At 47.2% G+C, this 25004-nt stretch overlaps 2 protein-coding genes across 10 annotated transcripts in view; both read right to left on the bottom strand.

Moving 5' to 3' along the window:
* Positions 1-592: 592 nt before the first annotated feature.
* Positions 593-16926, bottom strand: LOC117705874 (complement C1q and tumor necrosis factor-related protein 9). Of its 2 annotated transcripts, XM_034498627.2 has the most exons (4): positions 13712-14277; positions 9176-9362; positions 5960-6022; positions 955-2654 (listed from the first exon to the last, which is right to left on the bottom strand). In XM_034498627.2, exons 2-4 carry the CDS (start codon positions 9339-9341, stop codon positions 1879-1881), a joined length of 1005 nt encoding a protein of 334 aa, XP_034354518.1. In that variant the 5' UTR covers positions 9342-9362; positions 13712-14277; the 3' UTR covers positions 955-1878. The 2 variants fall into 2 exon arrangements, with proteins under 2 accessions (XP_076787025.1, XP_034354518.1); XM_076930910.1 differs by lacking the exon at positions 5960-6022 and having other exon boundaries at positions 593-2654; positions 13712-16926.
* A 710-nt stretch (positions 16927-17636) lies between these two features.
* The window catches only part of Spata13 (spermatogenesis associated 13), a 122833-nt gene continuing 115465 nt past the window's right edge, over positions 17637-25004 (bottom strand). For all 8 annotated transcript variants that reach the window (XM_076930906.1, XM_076930903.1, XM_076930905.1 and 5 more), the window contains 2 exons: positions 22419-22493; positions 17637-21355 (listed from right to left, as the gene is read on the bottom strand). In XM_076930906.1, coding sequence (XP_076787021.1) covers positions 21180-21355; positions 22419-22493 — 251 coding nt within the window. In that variant the 3' untranslated portion in view covers positions 17637-21179. The remainder of the gene's footprint in view (positions 21356-22418; positions 22494-25004) is intronic.

Consider the following 25004-nt stretch of genomic DNA (forward strand, 5'->3'; position numbering starts at 1 on the left):
TGAACCCTGAACCGCAGACCGGGAGCAGCTTGGGGCAGTGCAGGCTCTAACAATTTAGCCCCCAAGGCTTTTGGCAGTGCGGGTTCCAACCTTGATAGAGTGGTCCGTGAGATTTTGGCCCCCAAACATGGGGTAGTGCAGTTCTCAACACTAGATAGTTAGTATAGATTCAGCCCAACTATTCATTCAGCTGAGTAGCATAGGCACCTAAGTTAGAAAATAAAGTATTTTCTGAAGCCTCCTGGGGTGTCTCATCAACATCAGCTTAACGCTGTTGGTCATGAAATGAAATAAATATTTGTTTGTGGTGCTGAGAATGGAACCCACACGTGCTCTACAAATGCTATGCTCAGCCATAACCCCAGCTCATTCACCATTACTTTTCCCTAACATCAGACATAATACGGCCCTTAGAGCAGGAAAGTAGCATCAGAATGCTTTCCATCGCACATGCATGTTGTGGATAGCCCCACCCTCTTGTTTTCGTGGTTTTTCCACTCCTGGAAGGGGCTGCCGAGGAGGAGTGCATCTTGTGAACCTTCTGTCCAATTGAATTTGTAAAATAAAGGCTAGAGCCAGTGATTGGGCAGTAGAAGGGGAGGTGGAGAAAAAGGCTTAGGGGAGGAGTCAGAAGAGGAAGTTGCCAGGGGAGAGGCGAGGGAGGCTAGGGAGAGCCAGAAGAGCAAGAGGAGCCATTGGAGCCGTTGGTGAAAGGACAAGGAGGAGGAGAAGAACATGGCTTAGAAAACCGCAGGTTTTAAGGGATCTCATAGCTGGGGAATAGAGTAGTACAATGGTAAATCTGCCCAATCCAAGGTTTGCAGTTTATAATCATAAATATTGAGTTGTATTTTCCTTGACCAGAGGTGTTTGGGTCAGAGATTTACCGCAACACATGCATGCAAAGGATGTCCTGGGCAAGGGAATGGTGATATGTTAACTACATCATAACAACCAGGCTGAGGATAGCTCTGTGGCAGAGCACTTGCCTAGCATGCACAAACCCTGGGTTCCATCTCCAGCACAAAACATTAATCACAACAAACAAGACCACTATTTATTCTTTTGCTCTTTAAGAGAGTCCAGATTACATACATGCAACTGTGGCAATGCATTATGATAAACATATCCCTTACGTTATTGTGGTAGTTTGAATGAGGAGAGCGAGGATGGCCCCCATGGGCTCATATGTTTGAATGCTTCATCTCCAGTTAGTGCAACTGTTTGGGAAAGATTGGGTGTGGCCTTGTTAGAGGACCCGTGTCACTGGGAGTGGCCCTTGAGGTTTCAAATCACATAACAGGTCCAATCTCTCCTCTCCTCCTTCCTGCCCCCTACCTCACCCCACTTAATAGTGTTTGTTTGTTGTCTGGGTCAGTTGGGAACACTTGGAGTCAGTGACTTAGTTTCTTGTAAAACTCTGTTGAAGATGTCTGTGAAGAATCCCTCGTCCCTTCCTCTGTGTGTTGCTTTTTTTGCTGCTCAATAAAAGAGACAGAAAAGCCCTTTGTTGGAGACAGGGACAGAATCACAAGACAGTCTTCAGGCAGACATGGATTCAAACTCATACAGCAAGCAGATGCGGGGACGGAAGACACAGGATTCACGAACTAGTTCAAATCTGGACTCAGTCCTTGTTCAGTGACACCGAGGGAAAGCCTTCACGGGACACTGATGCATTCCTGGTGACTCTTCATTTATTATTTATATATTTAAATGACGGAATCTGTAGGATTCCCTTCCCACATGTACATTTTAGGATTGGTGCGATAATTGAAGGAATGGATGCAGTTACATCCCACGTTCACCAAGCTGGTTCTCTGGGCACCACATCCACCAGCAGAGCCCTCTGCGAGGCCCACGTGCAGAGCCCTTGTGTTAAGAGCTGCTGAACAGAAGGAAGCCTGTGAATGTGGTGTCATCATCTTCATCTGCAAATAAGCCATTGAACCTCTCTCCTCCTCCTGTCACCTGCATCCATACTTCGTCCCCGAGCTTCAGCTCCAGCACAATGCCACCAGACGCCTGGTCCTCAGAGCCCATGTAACCATCCTTGGTATGCAGGACTTTTACCCCATTTTTGACCAAAGATACCTGCACATTCCTGGAGAACACAGTGACATGGTAGGTAAAGTAATAGACACCTGCCACATAGCAGGTGAATTTCCCCGTTGCGACATTGTAGTGGTTCAGTTTATTGTACAGGATCTTATCGAATTTAATGGGTGCATCTGGGGGAGGGAACTTACTGATTACTGTGAGCCCCACAGTGAAAGCACTTTTGGGCACAATGGGAGCCTCACCAACTTTCCCCTTCTCGCCTCGATCGCCTTTCCAGCCTCTCATTCCTCTGACTCCTGGCTCCCCCTGAGGGCCCATAGGTCCAGCTTCTCCCTTGGGACCTGGTTTGCCAATAGGGCCCACTGGGCCAGGTAAGCCCTTGGGACCCAAAGGCCCAGTACTGCCCATTAGTCCTTTGGGTCCAGTGGGGCCCACCTCGCCTTTATCCCCTTTCTGCCCCTGAGGACCAGTGTCTCCTGGCAGCCCTTGCTCTCCCATAGGACCAATGGATCCCTTTGGACCATGTTTCCCTGGAGGTCCTCTGGAGCCTGGATCACCTTTGATGCCTTTTGCTTCAACTCTTCCATCTGCTCCTGAATAGAGGAAGATAATGAAGAAGTGGCTTAGAAAACACTCCCTCATAAGCAATGTTAGAGTTTCTATCACTAAGCATTTAATTAAGACAAAGTAGGGTATGAATTCAAGATCTGCTCAGAGTCTGAAATTTCAAAAACTCCCAAATTGCACACGAAGAAATGTACATGTAAACATACAACAGACAGATAGACAGACACACACAGAGACAGACACACAGATAGACAGACAGAAGACAGACACACACACATCTACTTTTTCTGTTGTTGTTGTTGTTGGGGGGGGTGGAGTTGGCTTTTGTTTTTGTTTGGGAGAGGAGAACAAAGTCTTATGTAGCCCAGGATGGCCTTAAACTCACTATAACTAAGGATGACTATAGTCAAGAATGACTGGATGATCTTGAATTTCTGGTCCTACTGACTGTGCTTCCTGGTTCTGGGACAGTGGCTATTTTCTGCCACTCCCAGTTTATGCAGTGCTGGGAACAGAACCCAGGGCTTTAAGTATGCTAAGTAAGCATACTACCCACTGAGCCACATTCCCAGCCTCCAAAAGTACTCCTTAGTGCCAGGGCTCCTATGATCGATGACAACTGTACCACCAGAGTGACCTATGTTGACCCAAAATCAAGGCCACCCTTGGGAGAAGCACACATCAGAGATGGAATATGACAAGTAGCAGGTCAATCAGGCAGCTGAAGAACAAGACTTCAGTCCCCAGGAAAGTGATGGCTCCTTAAGGAGTGGGCTTGAAGCCAGGTGTTCATTGTGCCCCACATGTCATCAGTCCAGTCCTAGCCTGCCCTTTCCACCCACTTTTCCACAATCTACATGAACAGTCCACACTGCTCACTTTCTCCACCTTGGCTGAGACAATGGCACTTATGAGCACAGAGCCTGGACTTACTTGCCAGAACATCACCCTCTCTCCAACCCCGGCACACTGGACACACTGCACAGCAGGTGGTGAGCTTCCATCATATTGCCCCTTATCTACACAGCTGGGACAGTAATGCCCCCTCACAGCTGGGACAGTAATGCCCCCTAAGGAGAACTCCTGCATTTTTATAAAAAGCCATAGATTAATGCCCAGAATGAGTTGCATGTGCTTGACACTACAGTCACCTCTCTTCCCGTCGGTATTCTCTACTCTTCAGGCTGCAATGCATTCCGGGAAAGTACCTGCCGCTGAGCTCTACCTGCAGCCCAGGGTCCCACCTGAGTGCCACTTTCTCCCTGAAGGAGGGCCAGGCACTAGTAGAACCTTCCTGGTGCTCATCCACTGAGTCAGAGGTCAGCACACAGTGGCCTGCTGCCCAGATCTGCCCTCCTACCTGATTTTGCACATAAGCTAAGAATAGGTCACAATGTTTAAATGGGCAAAAATAACATCCCAACATGGTGTGGTGGCCACAGACCCATCATCTCAGCCACTCAGGAGGCAGACAGAGAGGGTGGCAAGCTCATGGCTTTCCTGGTCTACAGAGTGAGTCCCAGGCCAGCCTCAGAAACTCCATGATACTCCATCTCAAAATAGAGTTAAAAAAGAGAGGTGTTGAGAAAACTATTGAGTGCTTGGCCAAAAATGGGGCACCTATGCCATCCCTTCAAGACTCAGAGAATGCAGTGAAAGAGGGTTTGGAAAGGGAACGTAGGAGCCAGAGGATGGAGTGGGGAGTGTTGAAGAACACCGACTTTCAGGAGTGACGTGGCTGCTGTACTCTTGAGCTCACAGCCGCTGTGACAACCTGCCCGAGATTGGGCCCCTCAACACTCTGCCATGGAAGAGAAAGGAGCCCTTGGGAGCCCACACTTCCCTGAGGATTTATATGCAGTCAGTGTTTAATGTCAGGGGAGACCCATTTTCTTAGGTAGTTAGTCATCAGTAAAGTTCACTTGCTCCTATAAGCACATACTCACCTATGCACCTATAAACACTTTAATGAACACACTGGGTCACACACACACACAGACACATACACACACAGACACATACACACACAGACACATACACACACAGACACACACACACACAAGAAAAGAGAAAGGCATGAGAGGAGAAGCAACAGCAGAAGAATGTGCTCAGTGGGACTGGCCAAGAGAGGATAATGCAATGATTGTGATTGAAACATCACATACACATATGACAATGTCATAGTGAACTCCGTGGTTATCTATTAATATATGTTAACAAGTGTCTTGTAAGAAGAAGGCTGTGGCACGGCATTGGCTTAGCAGGCACAAAGTTCTAGGTTTAATCCATGGTACTGGCAAAATCAAGTAAGACTCCATACTATGCAAAAGTACAGAAAACACAACTTTTGGACTTTTGGGTGCAGCTCCCCCAGAACCTGGCAACGCCCGTTTGTGTAGCAGCTGTGGCTGCCTTTGTACAGGGGCAGATCCCACAGCTCACAAAAAGAAGCTGAGATTAATTCCCACTTGGACCTTTCCAGGAAGAGTGTGCTGATACCTGTGTACATTGGTAGCAGAGAGAGAACCTGCTGCTAGCTGTGGTGGCTGATTGTATCAACTTGACAACATCTGGAATCAACTAAAACCCAGGCAGCTGGGCAGGCCTGTGAAGATTCTCTTGATTGGCTCATTTGAGATGGAAAGACTGTGGGGATTGTCTTGATTGGCTCATTTGAGATGGGACAACCCACCCTAAGTTTAGGACACATCTTCTGTCATCAGCCCACTGTGAAAGGACACGGAAGAAGAAAGCATTGCCTTGCCCTTACTGGCAAATATATCTATCCTGTTGCTGGGCTGTTCCTTTGCTGGTGTTAGACTCTATCTACTTCATCACCATTCCAACCTAGACTGGAGACCATGAAGACCAGCAGCTTAGGAATTCCCCAGGGCTGCAGCACCAGATTGGGACTGCTGAGAAATACAGGCTCTCACACACTGAACAACTAACAGATTATGGGCCTTTACATTGGGAGACAGTCATCGTTGAACTACTCAGACCCCAGTTTATAATTCATTCTCTCTCTCTCTCTCTCTCTCTCTCTCTCTCTCTCTCTCTCTCTCTCCCCCTTCCTCCCTCCCTCCATTTCTCTCTCCTCCTCTTTCCCTCCCTCCCTCCTTCCCTGTCTCTCTTCACCTTCCCGTGTGTGTGTATGTGTGTGTGTGTACACACACACATGCATATGTATAATTCATATACATTCATTCTATCAGTTCTGTTCCTTTAGAGAGTCCTGACTACAGTGAATCATTCTGGGAGCACCAGACAGCTGCAGTCAGCTCAGCCTCATACTAGTGCACTGTGCATGGGTGAGTGCAAAGCCACTGACCTGGTTCTCCTTTCTCTCCACGAATTCCATCCTTCCCTGGGCCACCAGGATGGCCCCGTTCTCCTAGATGGAAGAGAAGAAAGCAGACAGAGGAGCTGAGATCCCAGTTTACTGGTAGAGTCTCCAGGGGTGATTGATACAGGAAGTCCTGGGGTGCCCCAGCCCACCTCTTTTCACACCAGCATAGGTGAAGGTGGCAACCTCTAGCGAGTATCATGTGTTGAATCATGTAGAACAAGCATGATCTGAAATGGTTGGTGACTTTCTGAGCACCAGGTGTATGAGGCAAGGCAAACTAAGACACTGAGGGCCACGCTGTAATTTTGTCTCAGGATGAAGACTTGGAAGTGATCTGGGCGGTGCTAGACATATCTCTCATTCTGTTGTCTTCCAACAACTCATTCAGAGTGGAACAGAAGGCTCACCAGATTCCATAAAACATCAGGGAACTCCATGATCTGACTGTTGGGGAAGAAAAGGCTCCATGGACTAGGGGTGACTGCCACTGAACGAGCCCTGATGGAGTCTGCTAGTCATGCACTAGTCCCAAGGCTGGGAGCAGGACAGCAAGTTGCTCCTTCACTTGGCATAAGCAAGGTGAAATGGCCAGACTACGGTGATGGCAGAGCTCACTGGGCTGTGGTTTACTCCAGGTTTTATCTCACTCAAATCAGCCAAGACCCTAAGATCTCAACCTCACTATTCTAGGTGCAGGGTGACAAGCAGCTGGGGCAGCCCTCAGCCCTCAGGACTGGAGAGTGACCCAGGCTGATCTGCATCAATAACACCTGGTGTTACAGAAGCTCCCAGGCAAGTCCTGGATCCCACTGAATGGCTGAAACTAGCCTCCACTCCTCTATCCCCAACCCTCTGCACCACCCCAAAGCCTGAGCCTTCCTATCCCAGCTTCTCCTTTTCCCTGCCTACATTCCAGTTCTTGCATTCTGTAGCATGATCTCAAAGCTTTTATGATCATACGGACCAGAGCATGAACATCTACCTGAACAACTGTGAATGTATGTCCTGGACACTGTACTGTGTGTTGATTATAGAAAACACATAGCACATCTTCAAAGGACCAGGTAAAGAAGCAGCAGATCTTGCTGCCAAGCACCATGGGTTAGCATCACTCTCAAGAAATAGCACATTAGGGCTGGAGAGATGGCTCAGTGGTTAAGAGCACTGACTGCTCTTCCAGAGGTCCTGAGTTCAAATCCCAGCAACCACATGGTGGCTCACAACCATCTGTAATGGGATCTGATGCCCTCTTCTGGTGTATCTGAAGACAGGGATGGTGGTACATTAAATAAATAAATAAATCTTAAAAAAAAAAGAAATAGCATGATAGATAGATAGATAGAAATGTACACAAGTATTATATGTACACATATATTCTATATATATACATATACATATGTGTATGAATGTATGAACTGAATGGACAAATACAGAAAAAAAGCAGATGTTTGTTTGCTTTTGAGACAGGGTCTCTCTATTATGTAGCCCTGGCTGTCCTGGAACTCGCTATATAGACCAGGCTGTACTTGAACTCAAAGAGAATCATCTACTTCTGCCTTCTGCATGCTAGGATTAAAAAGCACGTAACACCATACCTGGCTTCTAAAAAATCTGTTTTGATAAAGCTGGGGAGGTAGTTCAATGACAGAGAAAGAATGAGGGACTGGAGTTTGAATCCCCAGCACCCATGTTAAAAGCCAAGCATAGCTGTTCCAGCCTGTAAGGAGTGAAGGCACTGGGGGAGGGTATCCGAGGAGAATAACAGTGGGGTCGTGAGGATTTGCTAGCCAGCCAGTCAGCTTGGTTAACATGGAAAGCTTCAGGTTCTGCAAAAGACCCTGCCCTCTGTAAAGCTGAGCAGAATAGAGGGAGATACTTGAAAATGATGTACACACACACACACACACACACACACACCCCAAAGAGAGGAGAGATGGAGAGAAAGACAGACAAGGAAAAAGATGGATAGATCGGTGATTGATAGATGGATGGATTGATGGATAGGAAGAAAGAGAGAGAGAGAGAGAGAGAGAGAGAGAGAGAGAGAGAGAGAGAGAGAGAGTTAGAGTTGATTTTGAGCTAGGTACAGTAATACATGCCTATAATCCCAGTACTCAAGAGACAGATGCAAGAGGATGGATTTCAAGTTCATCTTTGGGTATGTATCAAGTTTGAAGCTAGCCTGGGATACATGCAACACTGTGGAGAAAAGGAAAGAAGAAAGGAGGGAAGGAAGGATGAAGGGAGGGAGGGAAAGAAAAAGAATGAGTTAGGATGGAAAGATGGCTTAGCAGTTAAGAGCACTGACTGTTCTTCCAGAGGTCCTAAGTTCAATTCCCAGCAACCAAATGGTATAACTCATAACCATCTATAAAGGGGGTCTGATGCCCTCTTCTGGCATACAGGTGTACATGCAGACAGAGCACTCATACACTAAGAATATATGTAAATAAAAATACTATAAAAAACTTCATATATTCAAAACTAAACACAGACCCAGACATGGTGGCACATGCCATGGTCACAGCTCCTGGGAAGTGATATGCTGCCCCCTCGTCAGTCACTTTTCAGACATCTCAGTTATTCGAATGGCCAAGGCAGTCTCACAATGTTGATGGCCACATAACCTTAACTGTACTCAATACATTTCTCAAAGTGTAAAAGCATCGATGCTGGCAACGTTCTAGTAAAGTGTAATGCTTAATCTGTTTTATTTCTAATGATTATTTACTCCTTATCTAGTGTAGAAATTAAACGTTATCATAGATTATGTATATATAGGAGGAAGCAAGACATGGGTAGGGCTCTGTGCTTTCTATGGTTAGAGGCACCCACTGTGGGCCTTCTCCCTGTGGATGGGGGTTGCCTCTGTACTTAGTCATCAGATTGCTCCACTGGCCTCATGATACCAATGATGCACCACGCCTGTAGTATCCCACTCAAATGCCTATGTTTACAGAAACAGTCATCTCCTGTAGATGAGAAGCCTGTGGGGGCAGGGTGCTGTTGGCCTTGTCCTGCACTTCATTCAGCACCTAGCATACTGTCATGTGGCTTAAAGCAGGCATTCGAGCAGAGCCTGCAGGGCACATTGGTGGGTGAGAGCTCAGTGGGCAGGTGGAACAATGCACTCACCAGTGGCAAGTGAGTGGCTGAAGGTATAAAAGAAGGCCGTAAGAAGTGGCAAGTGGCAAGTACCTGTGTCTCCTTTGTCACCCTTGGCACCATCTCGTCCGTCTCTTCCAGGTAGGCCATTGTGACCTGGATTCCCAGGGATGCCAGAGTGCCCTTGCCGGCAGGTGTCCTGGGAGAATATACTCCTTGTGCATGCACCAATAACCAGCAGAAGCCACCAAATCTTCATGGTCAGACAGCAGGGTCTGGACTGAAAGAGGAAAACAGAAACTGGAAGATGCATGGCCGCTGGGTGCAGGTACAGCTGCTGGGCATGAACACAGCCTCTCATTTCTGCAATGGGACAGGTCTTGGTCTCTGGTCATGGACAGAGGTTCTGAGGAGTGACATGACTTTGTCTCTGCACTGACAAAGGCCTGAACCAGATCTCACTGGGTCAGATGGACGGGAGGGTAGGGGAAAAACCAGCTGACCAAGCTGAACTAGAAGGAGCTTGTCACAAAGCCTGGCATAATGGCACCTGACTGCAATCCCAGCACTCAGAAGGCTGAGAAAGAAATCACAAGTTCCAGGTCAGCACAGTATATGGTTATGCAGTGAGACCCCCCATTGTTGCAAAAGAAAAAAGAAAAAGAAAGAAAAGAAAGGGACATTGTCTTCAGGTGGTAGGTAACGTGGTTGGGACCATTTTTAATTGTCAATGAATGTGGAAGCCAAGTTTGGAGGTCAGGAGACTCTTCTATTTATTGTTTCAATTTGAGTAAGCCACTTTTTAAAAGCTACATTAATATTTTTTTTTCTTAGTCCATGGGGCTAATGTAAAGATCAAATTTGACCACAATACATATGAAAAGGCACACTAAAAATAATAAAGCCACATAGAATTACCATCTGATCCAGCAATTTTATTCCTGGGAATAAAAAACACCCCAAAACAACAATAACAACAGCAAAAACTAAGAGAAGCTTGAACATGCTTGGGTTCCTAGCAGCAATGTTCTGGCAGCCACTAGGGGGAGCAGCCCAGATGCACATCAGTGGACGAGTGGATCTAGACTAGTATGTAAATACAGTGGAATGTCATTTGACCCCAGAAAAGCAGGAAATCCTGCTCCCCCCTCCAGGACATTAGGTGGTGACAATCTGAGACTGAAAGACAGATCTGATGTGTATGCAAAATGATCCAAATCGTGAAGCAAGCAACATGGCAGGTGCCAGAAGCTGAAGGGTAGGGGCGCTGTTCAAAGAAAGATGAAACCTCTGCAGGTCAAAGATGGCGATGGTTGCAGGATGATGTATGTGACTGTAGTTACTGATACTCAGCCATACACTTAAAATGGTTAAACTAGTAAGTTTGAATTTGTGTATATATTTGATCACAATAAAAACAACAACAATGGCTGGAGAGATGGCTCAGCGGTTAAGAGCACTGGGTGCTTGTTCTTCCAGAGGTCCTGAGTTCAATCCCCAGCAACCACATGGTGGTTCACAACCATTTGTAATAGTATCCAATGCCTCTTATGGTGTGTCTGAAGACAGCTGCAGTGTACTCATATAAATGAAATAAATAAATCTTTAAAATAAATAAAAACAACAACAAAACATTAAAGCCGAGGATGTGACACAGCGGTAGAAAAGCTGCCTCGCACACAGAGCCCCGAGTTCCATCCTAGTACCACATATGGGTACGAAAAATTACAATGCATTAACAGCAGCATACCAAACCTGCACATTTGGGGTGCGGCTATAGCTCAATGCTAGAGCACTTGTGTTCTTGGTTTTAACCCCTGGTGCACCTGAGCCTGCTGTGGTTCGTTCCTGAGCACACAGCAGGTTGAGGCACAGGCCTGTGTGCACACACCATCTGATTTTGTGAGAAGCACATTCTCAGCACCTTTCCTCTGTAGACACTGGTCTTTTCACTTAGGTTCTTGCCTGCTTGTATTTGTTTCTATTTTAATCTGTCTTCAGCCTCAGGATTGTCTTGTCTCAGCTGAGATCTGGGTAAGAAGGGAAGATCTGTAGGCAAACGGCTCTCCCGTAAAAGGATTGGCATGCAAGCCCCTGCAGAGGCTTGAGTCTTTGAGATATGAATGAGTGGGTTTCCAGATCAAGCTGAGGATTCCTGAAAGTGTGAAAAGTGTCATCCCGTCTGTCCCCCAGGACCTGCCTGGCAGGGGTTCTGCATTTGATACAAGGTCATGGGACTCAAAAGCTCACCTGGCTATATTTTCAGAGTTACATCCCCAGCCCATGATATTTAGTACAGAGCAGCAGGCTGGGCCATGATGGGTGGATGCAAGGATGATGTGATGGCAGCTTTTTTAATATTTAAGGAGCAAAATCCTCCCACCCCCAACCAAAGAAGAACACATGGGTTAATGCAGTCCATCAGATCCTAGATCCTATGTACCGTGGGCAGCAATATAGATGTCCATAAACTGTTGTGATGGAAAAAACCAGGGTGTCTGTCTCTTTGACCCAGTGGTACCATCTCTGCAATTATTCATATACAGCAAAGATCTGTGTGCCAACGGTAACTGCAGTATTTTCTGTTAGGATGGAAAAGGGCACATTATGTAATGCCTGAGAATAGACTTAGGGAGTGGACCAGTACGTAAGTGCTGAGGTAGTTATGAAGGTCAGTGAAGTAAAACATGCATTAAGGCCAAAGAAAGGTGAATCCAAGACCAACATGGGTATAGATGAGACTCTGTCTCAAAAGACCCGGCCAAACAAAAAGAACTAAAATCAGGGCTGGAGAGACGGCTCAGCAGCTAAGTTCACTCACTGCTCTTGTGGAGGACTGGCATCCAGCTCTCAGCACCCATAGTAGGTAGCTCACAACCACCTATAGCTTCAACTACAGGGGATCTGAGCCCCCTTTCTGACCCCTGAGGGTATCCATACAACAAGCACACACACACACACACACACACACACACACACACACACACAGAGAGAGAGAGAGAGAGAGAGAAGGTTTAAAATTTTTTAAAATGACTTTTAGAAAAACTAAAGTATCAGGCACATTGTGAAAATATTAATGTATGTATATTATCAAAGACTAGAAGTAAATATATGCAAATAGGCAAACATGTTAATGTACAGAATGAGGTGGTAAGAGGCTTTCCTGTGAGGAAAATGTCTTTGTAGTGCTAGTTACACATTTGTAGCTACTTACTTTTATTATTTTAAATTGTTTGTGTGCACATAGACACACACACACACACACACACACACGCACGCGCCAATGTAAAGACCCTGTGGGACCAGAGCATCAGACGTCCCTGGAGCTGGAGTTACAGGCCACTAAATGTGGGTGCTGAGAAATGAACGCTACTCTTCCTGGTGCTCTTAACCCCTGAGCCATCTCTCCAGACCCTCTGTAGCTAGACACTGCTATCCAAAAGATGGTGTCGCCCTCTGGTGAAAGCTGCTGGGATACAGAAAGTGTTTCTGGAAGAGGAAACCCAGCTGTTTCCCTCAGTCACAAACTCACTCCAGGCAGCTGAGTTTTCTTAGAGCCATGAGTTCTCTACAGTCACTTCTGCTGCTGGATGCAGGAGCGACTGGTAGATTCTCGGTTGATTCTTCTGTGCTTTGCCAGCGGTCCTTCTCACATCCCCCCTTCTCTGTGAAAAGCCACTTGTGGGGTAGAGAGACAGCTGATTGTCCAGTACCACGAGGCTGCTCATAGCCCTTGTAGATGGTGGGACGCCCTTTCCTGGCTCCCGGTGTGGTACACAGAGTGCAGGCGTAACACTCCACACACACATATATATATTTTTAAAGTCAATTTTGGTGCCTCTTTGGACTTTCTCTAATTTATAGTCACATATTCTCAAACATTCCAGATTCCTTATGCCTCCACAAGCACTTCATAATCCTTGGGCGGCCCCCAAACACTAACACTTAACAGAAATCAAGGGAACAATCTTACTTTTCCCAGTCAGGATCTTTCTATGCAGTTGAGGCCAGCTTAGAACTCATGGTCCTGTCCCAGCATTCCAAGTGTTGGGGACAGGTATTGCTGCACCAGACCAGCTTGCAAACAATCTTCGCTGAGGCTCAGCTTGCCTTAGTGTTGATGGGTGACACCCCTAACATTAAGTTGGCTTTATTTATTTCTCCCATGCACTTGAAACAATGTTACAGTATGCATCTTTTCTTCAACATATATTGCTTTTATAAACCATATAAATTAGCATATATATAACTATTAAAACACTCATTAAAATTTGTAGCTGATAATCTATAAGCTTTTCCAGAAAGGTCTGTTATTCCTGTGATTTATCCTGTTTTTTATGCCTCCTCCCAGCTTCCTGTGTGTGCGCATCTGTGTGTCTATGACAGTCTCATACTGTCGCCCAGGCTATTGGTCCTGGAACTTACTCTATAGATCAAACCTTCTGTGTCAGCCTCTCCAGTGTGACATTACAGGCATGAACCACCACACCTGGTTTGTTCTTTAGAAAAAAACGTTTTAGAAGCAGATTACCTCTGTTCTAACCTAGAGGTTTATACTGTAACACATGGCCACCTCAGAACCCAGGTGCCTTCAGGTGAATGTGAAAAAATACCCATTAGTGTACTTACCTGAACCCTGGAGTTGCAGGCTGGATACTGGCACCATGTAAATAGGGAACTCTCGCACTGTAAATAAAATCAAGCCTTCCTGCCATAGAACTCCCCAGTGAACGTAAGCGCAAAATAGCAGGAAGGGGAGGGGACAGGGGAGGCACAAGATATTTTGGATTAGCTTCAAAAATCACAGCAACACTGGGATCCAGTACCATCCCTTCACAGCACGCAGGGTGGAAAACTTTTTCCTGTTCTTCTTTGTCCTTTGAAATCAACTGGGGGGACTCCAGGTGTTCCAGCAGGTGGAATGTGGGAGAGATCCCCGCTGCAGATTTCTTTCCTTAATATGAACAGTTCTCTCCTTGGCCTTGAGTCCATCGTGAGCAAGGAAGCAGGTGTAAACATGACAATGAGGAGGACCTTGACTGTATGGACCAGTGACTGTAACCTTCAGTCTTTGCAGTACAAACCGGTGACTGTAACCTGCAGTCTTTGCAGCACAGACCAGTGACTGTAACCTGTGTGTGGTCTTTGCAGCACAGACCAGAGCCTGTAACCCGCGGCCTTTGCAGCACAGACCAGAGCCTGTAACCTGCGGCCTTTGCAGCACAGACCAGAACCTGTAACCTGCGGCCTTTGCAGCACAGACCAGAGCCTGTAACCTGTGGTCTTTGCAGTACAGATCATTAGGATCCCTTCGTTTACATAGAACTTTTAATAATGACAGTCATTATTGCCTGTAATTCTCATCAAGAGCAAAACTAAATTTAAGGGCAACTTATGATTCAATTAATCCTCCCATTGGCACTCATGTCTTTGTAGAATACTGCCTGGCACTGACAGCCAGGAGGAAAAGGCCTTCAGTTATGCTTTTGGGGGATGTTCATGAAGTAGCTCTCAGCCCTTGCAACTCCTAAAGCTGGATAAGGCCTGAGGCACCCAGTGACCCTGCTCTGTCCTTTAAATATACCAAACTGTAAAATAAAGTTATCTTCTTCAGTTTGGGTATTTATGGTGTTCAGCTCAGTGGTAGAGTATCTGTTTAGCAAGCACAAGACCCTGGGTTCAGTCCTCAGCTTAAAAAAAACAAAAACCCAAGAAACAAAAAATCAGCTGGACAATAGTGGCACATACCCTTAATGCCAGCACCCAGGAAGCAGAGGCAGGTAGACCTCTGTGACTTTGAAGTTAGTCTGGTCTGCAGAGCAAGTTCCAGGACAGCTACACAGAGAGGGTCTTTTTCAAAAACAAACAAACAAACAAACAAACAAAAAACAGAGGGGAAAAAAAGTTCCTTTCTCTGCAAAAGGAACTCAGGAAGTCTGTCCGAGTTTACTCATAGTCATTGCTGTAAGTCGGGGCCCAGTCCATAAACTACTGAAATAGCTTCTCCAGAGTTAGAAAGGTTTCTATCACAGGTGTGAGAGGGGGACAGCCAGAGGCATCGGAAGAGTCTAGAGCAGAGAGAAAAAGAGGCCCACTGGCCAAGGCCAGGATTAGAGAAGTTGCTGGGCTATGAAGAGGACAAGTAGCTGAGGGAGGGAACTAGAACTTGGAGCAGAGATGGATGGTAAAGTCAGGATGCTAGTGTGGGTTTTGAAATGTGGAACAGGTCACAAGGATAGGAACTGAAGGATACACAACCACAAGAATATGCCAAGGGAAGGGACTCTTCCTGCCAGGTAGAAACCCCTTTCATGGGTTCCTGAGGAACGCTGCTTCATCTATAGTTCACCCTGAGCTGAGCAAACGCTGTCATCTCAGGGTTATCCACTGCTATTTGGGGAACCGAGGTTCCCATTGGACCTGACGATTACTCTTCTCTTCCAGGAACACCAAGCTTTAGCTCTTGGTGCACAGGATGGGGCAAATGACCAGCCCTAACATGTGTGCAGTTTAGCCCAGGCATGGAGCCCAGGCATATCCCGTCCCCGACCTTCAGCCCGCCGAGGAGCACACTGCAGCACTGTAGCTTCTCCTGAGAAGTCTCTAAACAGGCAGGCAAAGGTGCAGCAGTTTCAAGAGCGTAAGAATACTGTTTTGTTTTGAGGGCAGGAGCTCAACCTTAGCAACCATCTGGAGATGGGGTGTGCAGGTACTGGGAAGCTTCACCTTACCAGCAGAGTTGACCACACTCCACATTCACTCCTCAGCCCAGCAGACAGCCCCAGCAATGTACCCAAGAGGAGGTGGGACTGGATTTGGCAGCATCCATTAAGCTATGTGGCATCCATTGAGCACAGTCTGGCTTCTTTAGGTCTGACTACTACAGCCAAGATCCCAAGTCCCTTCATGTGTAGGTAGCGCAGCTGGCTGCTAGAGGGACCTCTGTGGTCACTCAGCATCAGACTGCCACAGGCCCTTCTGCTCCCCTGGTAACCCTGGCCATGGGGAATCCTCCCCAACTGTATTCCTAGTCCTGCCCTCTCTCCTGAGTTAGCAGGAACCAAGCCTGGCACACTGTTGACACTACTCTTCTGTCTCAGTTTATGGAACTTCTATTCATTCTTTTCATAAGAAGAGGACTTGGTTACCAGTGTCCCTTTCCTTTCCCAAGGCCTGCTGGGATCACTATGCAGCCTGCTAGGCTGTCTCCCTGGGAACCCCTCTGCCTCGGCTTTGAAATTTCTCCTCATCACAGCCTATGCAGGCAACACTGGCCATAGCTGGCCTTGAGCTCTTCAGCCACACTGGGGAAAGTCAACCACCACAGGTGTTGCAGGTCCTGGTCATTTGCTAAAGTGCAGCTGCACAGACACCACATGGTCTCAGCTCTGACCCGGCAGAGGAACTGCACTGCTCTAGGTAAGCCCTGTGTGCTTGTCCAAAAAACCCTTAGGAGTTAAGTCTGGGCCTGGATGTTTGTTAAGGAGTGGACTCCATTCTAGGGGCTGTCACATGCCTATCTCACATCTCTAGTGCTGCTGATGCAAGAACATCACTGGGTTTGTCTGGCCACATTCCTCCAAAGGGACATGGTCTCTCCTGTGCATATAGCAGACAACTAAAAATGCTTGTTTCACCTCCTAACTCTTCTAATGTACTTCCCCTTATGCCCCCTTCTGTGCATGGTGCCATCCTGGACCACCCTTATGTCCCCAGGGCTGTCATTGTCAGTGGACTCCATGGTAGAGTGAGCAAGGGTACAAGTGGACAGATGATGTTGGGATTAAACACCAGAAAGCAAGAGGCAGCCTTGGCAACCCAGAGGAACCATGTTCTGATTAGTCACAGCAAACAATGGCTTGTTTACTGGGATTTTCTGAGCTTGCTAATGAGAGGAGGAAATTCTTACTCACCCCACACCCTGGGTGAGGGAGGCCAAGGCTGCAGGCTTACCTCCCAGTAAAGAGTCTTGCCAGCAGCTCTGACCACCCGAGGCATAGAGGCCTGGTCACCCACATTCCATCACTCATGGAAAACCACAATGGGCTGGGCTGTCACTCAGTGGTAGAGGGCCTGCTTGACCTTGAGGGTAAAGGGTGGGGCAGCTCCTGGTTACATCTCTAAACCCACAAGAGGCTAACAAAAACCACTCAAACTGTCACTTGCTCTCTCTGGCTCATCTACTACTCTGAAGGCTTTAGAAGTCCAGTGACTCCCTCCCACCCATCAGGAATGAGTCTTTAGGAAGAAGCAGCAAGCTCAAGGCAAGAAAGAATTGTAAATCTGTAAATTCCAGAATTGGCTGCCGTTTTAAAATGTTCTTTTCTTGAGACAGAGTCTCATTTGGCTTAGGTTGACCTTGAACCCCTTATCGTAGCCAGAGAAAACCTCCTACCTCTGCATCCCAAGTGCTGGAATTAGAGGTATGTGTTTTCACACCCAGTTTTATGCAGTGCTGACAATCAGACCTAGCTAGGGCTTTGTGCCTGGCCCAGCCTTCCTCTTTCTGTATAATGTATCTATCTTATTTGACTATGGAGATGCATCACTGGAACCAGTTTGGCAAATTAATTTTAATATACAGATACAAAATGACAAAAAGAGATTCACAGCATTTACAAGAAATCAAATAACAGTTTAAAAAAAAAAAAAAGAAACAACAAACCCTTCATTCAGCAAAAATGCACATCTAGCACACAGGTCCTGTTTCAGGGTCAAAGCCAGCTCACCAGCTCAGCAGCAGCACTTGACGTACACGGACAACAGCACCGCAGCATGGATTAGGTATCATCAAAAGCACAGCCAAGATCGGCAAGTCACGCACAGTGGGCACCAATACGTACCCAAAAAGGGGGACCAATTATTAAATTATAGAAGCGGCTCAAAGTACTTTCTAAATATAATTGGCAATGTCTGGGACAACAGTAAAGGCAATAATGGGGCTTCTGGGGTGGCTGAGCAAATTTATATACATTATATAAGCTGATGTTTCTTTCCCATCTCTAAGACTGGCTAGAAGTTTCTACTTACTTTGTCCTAAATCTTCCAAACGCCCCTTTCCCTGGATCCTGAGAAGAAACAATCCGTGGGCACACTGTGCCCAGCATCCTGCCAGCTGCTGAAAGGCATTGACTTCTATTTCTTGGCACTGGCCTGAGGATGTTTCTGCTATTAACTGTGATGAAGCCACAATGCAGAAGTCATGCCCTGGCTCCAGGAATCTCTCTCTGGCTGGGAAACAGGATTGACTTGCTCTGAGAAACATCAGCAATCCAGTTACAGATTTCCACATGCACACAATGCTGGGGCACTGGGGCTTTAAAAAAAAAAAAAAAAAAAGACTTGCGCTTTGAAACAGGTTTCGAATTAAATACAATTTTTGCTTTGCATGTAACAACAGCAACATAGGATGTGGAATCAGTCTTCAGTGGATTGGATAGTAAAAGGCACAGTAGTTAGAAATGGCATTCCATAGTGGTGGGGGCGCTCACCTGCAGAGGTGATCTACCACGCAGCAAGAAAGATCCGAATAGGTGACAACAGCTAGGGGGGCAGCGAAGGCTCATATGAGCCCCTGTCAGCTTCACACCATTCTCTTACTTTAGGGGACAGAGTCTGGAATGTTCTTTCTCTAGACTTTCAAGTGTCATGATCGCTTTTCACCTACCACATGGCGTCTACACATTATAGGTACAATCTAAACCAGGGAGGCCTTCTCCAACTCGTTAACAGAGCCAGCAAATTCTGGAATGCTAAAAATAGAACAAATGACATTCATCAAAATTTTAAATCACCAGTATTTTTTGGCCCATTGAGGAAGAGGGGGGAAATGTTGTTCCCGAGTGCGGACACCATTAGGGCAGGAGGTTCCTTGTTGTTTCTATTTGCTTCCGAAGTAGAGCGCATGCTTTAAATCAAGAAGGAAGTTTGGAGAATTATTAAAGGCCTTCCCCCCACTTTCTGTATTTGGTAATAAAATGCATACTGACATAGAGATTTTTACAAAGTCAAAGGCTATTACATCTTTTAAAAACACATAGTTTTCAAAATCACTCAGAAATTCCAAGTACGAGTCACCTGGGACAGACTTTATTTGACCAAGCACTTCTCAGGCTGTCTAAAATCACCCAGGGCCAGCCCAGGTCTTGAATGTGATTTGATATAAACACATCCTGATGTGCGGGATTGTTAGGAGGTCTGTGGAGGTAGGTGGGAACCGGAAGTTAGGGCAGCTGGGAAATCTATTTGGACTGGTCGCAAACATAACATATTACTTCTTCACTGTCGTCAGCTGTAACAGCAAATGGAGCCTGCAGTGAGGCTCTGACTCAATTGGCATCCTCAGTGAAAGTGCACAGGACCAACAACTATTCACTTCTTTAAAGCAATTTTCATATTAACAACACAACTGTGGGAATTGCTGCACACACACACTGGAGCAGAGAAAAGTACACAAAGTGTGGTTTCTAAAATATATGGTTACATTCTATTAGAAAACAAATAAAAAAGCCAACCAAACACAAACCAACCAACCAAACCTGTCAGTTATATAAATGCAGCTGAAACTGATGCCCACCTCTCTCTCTCTCCCTCTCTCTCTCTCTCTCACACACACACACACACACACACACACACACACACACACACAGCACATGTTCTGTGCACTTGAGCCACTTCATAGCACACAGACACAGCTGTGGGGCCACTGACTATAGTCCCCAGCAGTAAGTGACCTGTAAGTGACCATGCCAGGGTGCACAGCAGGGTTGAGGCTAATCCCAGGCCCAGAATCAAGGTTATTTGCTGTGACGTCACTTGTTTCAGGCACAGACCTGGAGACAGTGTGAACTGTGCTAAGGGACCTTCACCTCTGATACTGCACACTTGTTTGTTCTCAAGTGAGAGCTGATGAGAGGTGAGAACCTTGCAAGAACAGCACACAAGAACTCACTTGTCCAAAGGAACGCACCGGTCAGCCCACTGTGTAGATTAAAATGCAGAACCAGTCTCCCTTAGATGGAGTTAAAAGGCATCTTCATCAAGTAACAAACACAATGTCAACAGACACTGTGGGTGTCTCTGTGGGTGTCAGCTCAGGTGGCCCTCGTTAAGAGACAGCTCTCTCAGAGCTAAGGAGTCATCAAGACCATTCTCCAGCTGCCACAGTCAGGTACTGTTTCGGTCATGTGTCAGAGGCATTTATTTCCATTTCCCTAGGAAGCAGGACAGTTTTGCCCCTTGTTTTCTCTGTGGATGGCGGTGTCTTCATCATCATATCAGTGATGCAAATGGCTGATGAAGATGTACAGGTGCACAGTGTCACATTCTCAAAGACATTTCACATTACCCTTACTTCCGTGAATGGCAGGTTCTTAGGCTGTGAGGGGTGAGCAGGGTGTGACCTCTGTTTGAAGAGTGAGAGGGACAAGTCAGGTGGTGGCAACCTGCCCTCCAGTCTGGAGAGAAGCACTGCTCCGAGGATGCTATCATCCAGAGCACTGCTGGGGTAACAGGGCCTCCTGACTCTCCTGTGAATAAGGAACCTTGCAGGATGAGATCTACACTCTGGCGTGGTATCTGCTACACCTTGGAGCACTGTGGGCACGGGCCCCACTGATTCTAGCTCCTTCATGGTCTCTCCCAGACCTGACCTGACCCAGGTCATCCCATGTCTGCCAATAACCTACCAACCCCTGTCAATTTGTTTCTCAAGATGAAACACAGAAGCCATCTTTAATGTAGTTGCTCCTGAGGAACTGAAAGGCTCCAGATACTGTTTGGAAAGCAGCAGAAGTGTGACCCTCAGTGGGAAACTCGCAGGGTTAGCCGAGTCAGCAGTCTCCATGCAGAAAGGCCCTGGCCCTTATATCATGGCCACCAGAGAGTGTGGCTTCCGGTGGGCTTCATGGCCTCCTTCCTTCCACAAGGGTGCTGGGGCCTCTCAAGGTCAAAAGCTGAGTCCAACTTCTTCTCCCCTTCATGGATCCCCAAACTAAGTGTTCAGCACTGAGCAAGAAGCCATCCCTGGATATCATGCAGAAGAGACAAAACTGGTCTTCCTCCCCGCAGTACCTCAGAGGCGCACCCCGGGGAAGGCTCATTTCCGGAAGGGGGTGAGTTTGTGGAAGGTGTGCCAGAATATCGATGGCTTCCTCTTGGGCTCAGCCAAGGCAAAGACCTGCTGCTGCGGGATGCTGGTGGGTACGGTGACGTGGCGCTGGTGAAGAGGCGGCAGGCTCTGGTGGGGCGGGGCCACGGGGCAGCTGTTGTAGCCTAACTCAGGAAGGACAGAAGAACAGACCAGTCACTAGGAAGCTACAATGGGACTCAAAGTACTTAGCTAATTCCAAGGAATCAAGGGGACATCTAATAACTGCCCTACAAAATGAGAATTCAGATACCCTGTATGGGACCAGCAAGGGTTACCTCATGAAGCCTACCCAAAACCTCCCAAGAAGGAAGCCCAGGGGATGGAGCAGGTCAACTTCCACCATGAGTGAGATCAGTAAGAATCAGAACTGGGCTTTTTGGTATGGACTGGAAGTAGTAACATGTTCTGAACCAAGGCCTGGAGCCAACATTCCCTTAGCCCAAATGCTACCCCACACTTGCTGACCATGAGTATTTGAGAGAAATTCTTTGATTTCTCTGTACCTCAGTTCCCTAATCTCTAATATGAGAGTCACAGTAGCAAGAATAAATGCATCCATTGGCATTATCTACCCTGGGGAGACACTAACTGTGAGCAATGGTGACCTTGGTGTGGCTTGGCCATGAAGGCCAAGTGATTCTAGAATGTATAAGAGTGGGGAACTGCTCTAGGAGAAGCCCAGGGTCTTCTTATCTACTGATGCTCTGAATGTTAGGACCTCACCTCACTGGAATGCAGTGCAGTCTCCCATAGCTGAGACCTCACCTCACTGGAATGCAGTGCAGTCTCCTATAGCTGAGACCTCACCTCATTGGAATGCAGTGCAGTCACCTGTAGCTGGCAAGCACCTTGGTGTTGGAGATTCTTCCTCAAATCAAAGTTGCAAGGGGTTAACTTGACTGGTGGCTCAGTGGGTACCACTGGGGACCAGTGGATCCTCTAGGGCCGTGAGGAACAGAGGACATTGGCCAGACCAGGGGCCCTGAAGGCCTTTATTGCTACCTGAGATATTTCATGCACCTGAATCCAAACCTGAAGACTCTCCACCTGCCTATCAATTCAGGTCTGTTCCTTAAGCATCCTTGGCTTTTCCTCTCCACTCAGAGCTGCAAAAAGGTTCTGTGTGGACAGACTCCAGGTCATCAAAAGATGTACAGAAGGAGGTGAAGCCTCCACCAACCTTACCTTTAGATTTCCCATGTCCTGCCTTCTGAGCATTCAACATGGCGAGTTTCTTCTGATTTTCTGGGATTTCCATTCCTGGATGTGGAAACAGGAGTGGTCTACATTCAGAACCCAGAAAACCTTTTTCAGAATAAACTGTAGAACACACACTAGTGCTGAGGTGTTCTCTTCTCTACAGACTAGAGTAACAAACCCTGTGACATGAGGAAAAGAAAGGGCGCCGGAAGTGTCACCAGGTGCCTCACGATGACCTCTGAGCCCACGTGTTTTAGAGAGTGATATGAAGTACAACTGTTGTGACACACAGACCCTTGGTGTCTCAAGACAGACATTGCCAGGCCAATGTCCACATGGGGGTCACCCCAATTGCAGGTCTAAAGCATGACGCTCTGGGAAGAGAGCTCAAGGCAAAGGGGTTCAGGGCTGCGGCTCACATGTGCTAAGAGCTCTGTGGGTTAGATTCTAACTGCCTGAAGCCTCAGACTGGGACTCTGCACCCTGGCTATGCAGTGGACAGCGATGCTGTCAACATGTGGTAGGCCAACTAGGTGAAAGGAGCTGCACCAGGAAAGAGGCCAGACTGGCTTTGGAGAGAGGTAAGACAGCAACGGAGCAACTGCAGTGGCTGAGATGGCTGCTTCTCCTGAGGTAAGAAGTGGATGCAGAAGTGGGAGGTGAGGAGCCAGACTGCACTGTGGCAGAGCTGAGTCACACTCTACCTCAGCAGCTTCAACTGACCCTTGTCTCTGTCTTGGACCCACTCTACCTTGGCTGCTTTGCTGTTCTGCCTTTATGCAGTGACATACTCAATGCGTGCCTGACTGGCAAGGGTCTCCTTCCCACCCCATACCCAGATGCAGAGGCTGGTGTTTTGCTCCACGGGGACCATGAGGATCTGACCTCACTAGTCACTTGCCACAGGAGCCCATGAAGCAAATGACATACACAAGAGGAAGAACAGAGCTGCGTGTTCAGGACTCTGCTGTGATTGTCATGAACCCTCAGGGGAAGGAGTGCAAACGACAGTGCAGAATGACTCAGTAAACCCGGGAGCTGGTGACCCCGTCACTTCAGGTTTCAGTAAAGACCTGCAGGCTTTTGAGAAGGATTTCGTGGCACACCTTATTGCAACAGGGTCTGCCGTACAGCAACCAATGCATGGGGTGACTGCTGAGGGTCCAGATTTCCTGGGGCCTAAAGAACAGCCACACAAAGTAGCAGATCCCATCTGTGAGGCTGAGAGTTGTGTGCTCTGAGCTCTGGTAGTTTCTGAAGAAATTCTTACTTTTAATGGCAAGATAGCCTAATGGAGCTCAACATGGGACCCCAGGACGCTTTCTATAGCCAACTGCAGAATCTAAGGCTACATCTAAAGCTGGTGGCTTGGTACAGGAGACATAGGGACCACCCTCAAAGCCCCTTGGGCTCTGTAGCAGTGGGTGATACTTCACCAGACACATGGTCCTTGAGATCTGGGCAACACAGGCGTTTCTCACCCATCTGGCACCCATCTGTGCACCCCTGGTCTCTGGGCACTGCAGATTACATCTGGCAGTGCATGCTCACATTCCCAATCTGTGTGGGTGGCTCTGGAGCGTGGACACAGAAACCGCGAGCGCTGCACTGGTTAATGCCACATGGCAGCTTTCTTCTCACAAGATCATGCAATAAAAAAAAGGCCAGCAGAAGTTGGGGTGACACACCAAAGTACAGGCTCAATTCCCCGTATCTGAAATGTGTGGGACCAGCACAGGCCACTCTTCAGACTTCCTAATGCTTTCACGTACACAGTACATAAGGTATCCTGGGGATGAGACCAAAGTCTAAACACAGGATTCAGTTATGCTTCATAGATTCTTTATCTTATTTATACACAGCCTGAGGGTGATTCCAAACTATATACTTTTGGGGCATCTGCATTTTGACTGGGTCCCTCACATGATGTCAGGTGTGAAATTCTCCTTGTTGATGCTCAGAGATTTTGATCTTGGGATTATAGATGGTCTACCTGTACAACTACACTACTGACCATCAGAAGCACGAGCTCACCCTGGCATGTGGTACAGGTTCTGCGGTTGCCACAATGGGGAAAAGCACAGGAGGAACTGCATCTGAACTGACCCAGACAGTGAGGTGAATGTCGAGTGTTTTGCAACAGTGTTGATAAAGGGGAAGCCTTGACAACTATCTGGTAATTCTGGGCTAGGAAGATGGCCTCTCAGGAGTGGGAAAGAGTACATGCTCTGAAGTATGCAGTCCTGAGTTCAAATCCCCAGTGCTCGTGTAAAAAGCTGGTGTGCTCATGTGTGTACTTGTAATCCCAACACTGTGCAGGATTGAGATAGGTTGACAGCTGGGGCTCACTGGCTCCAAGCCTAGCTCCAGATTCAGTGAGACCCTTTGCAAGTGAAAAAAGCAGAGTGTGATAGAACAGGTCACTAGATGTCTTTCTCTGACCTCCACATGTATCACCTCACCAGAAACAAATATATCATACGCATACTCATATGCAGCATAAATAAATACGTATGTGAAGAAATAAAGAGAATCATCTGATACTTCTACTGGTTGGGTGAGGGAGTGTGT

Source organism: Arvicanthis niloticus, chromosome 3 (genome assembly GCF_011762505.2).
Source record: "Arvicanthis niloticus isolate mArvNil1 chromosome 3, mArvNil1.pat.X, whole genome shotgun sequence".
NCBI lineage: Eukaryota > Metazoa > Chordata > Mammalia > Rodentia > Muridae > Arvicanthis > Arvicanthis niloticus.

Excerpts from the sequence above, each read along its gene's own strand:
- LOC117705874 (XM_034498627.2), bottom strand. The coding sequence starts at position 9,341 with ATGAAGATTTGGTGGCTTCTGCTGGTTATTGGTGCATGCACAAGGAGT. Across the intron at positions 6,023-9,175 it reads GGGTGACAAAGGAGACACAG|GAGAACGGGGCCATCCTGGT; the intron begins GTACTTGCCACT and ends TCTTCCATCTAG. Across the intron at positions 2,655-5,959 it reads TGGAGAGAAAGGAGAACCAG|GAGCAGATGGAAGAGTTGAA; the intron begins GTCAGTGGCTTT and ends TCCTCTATTCAG.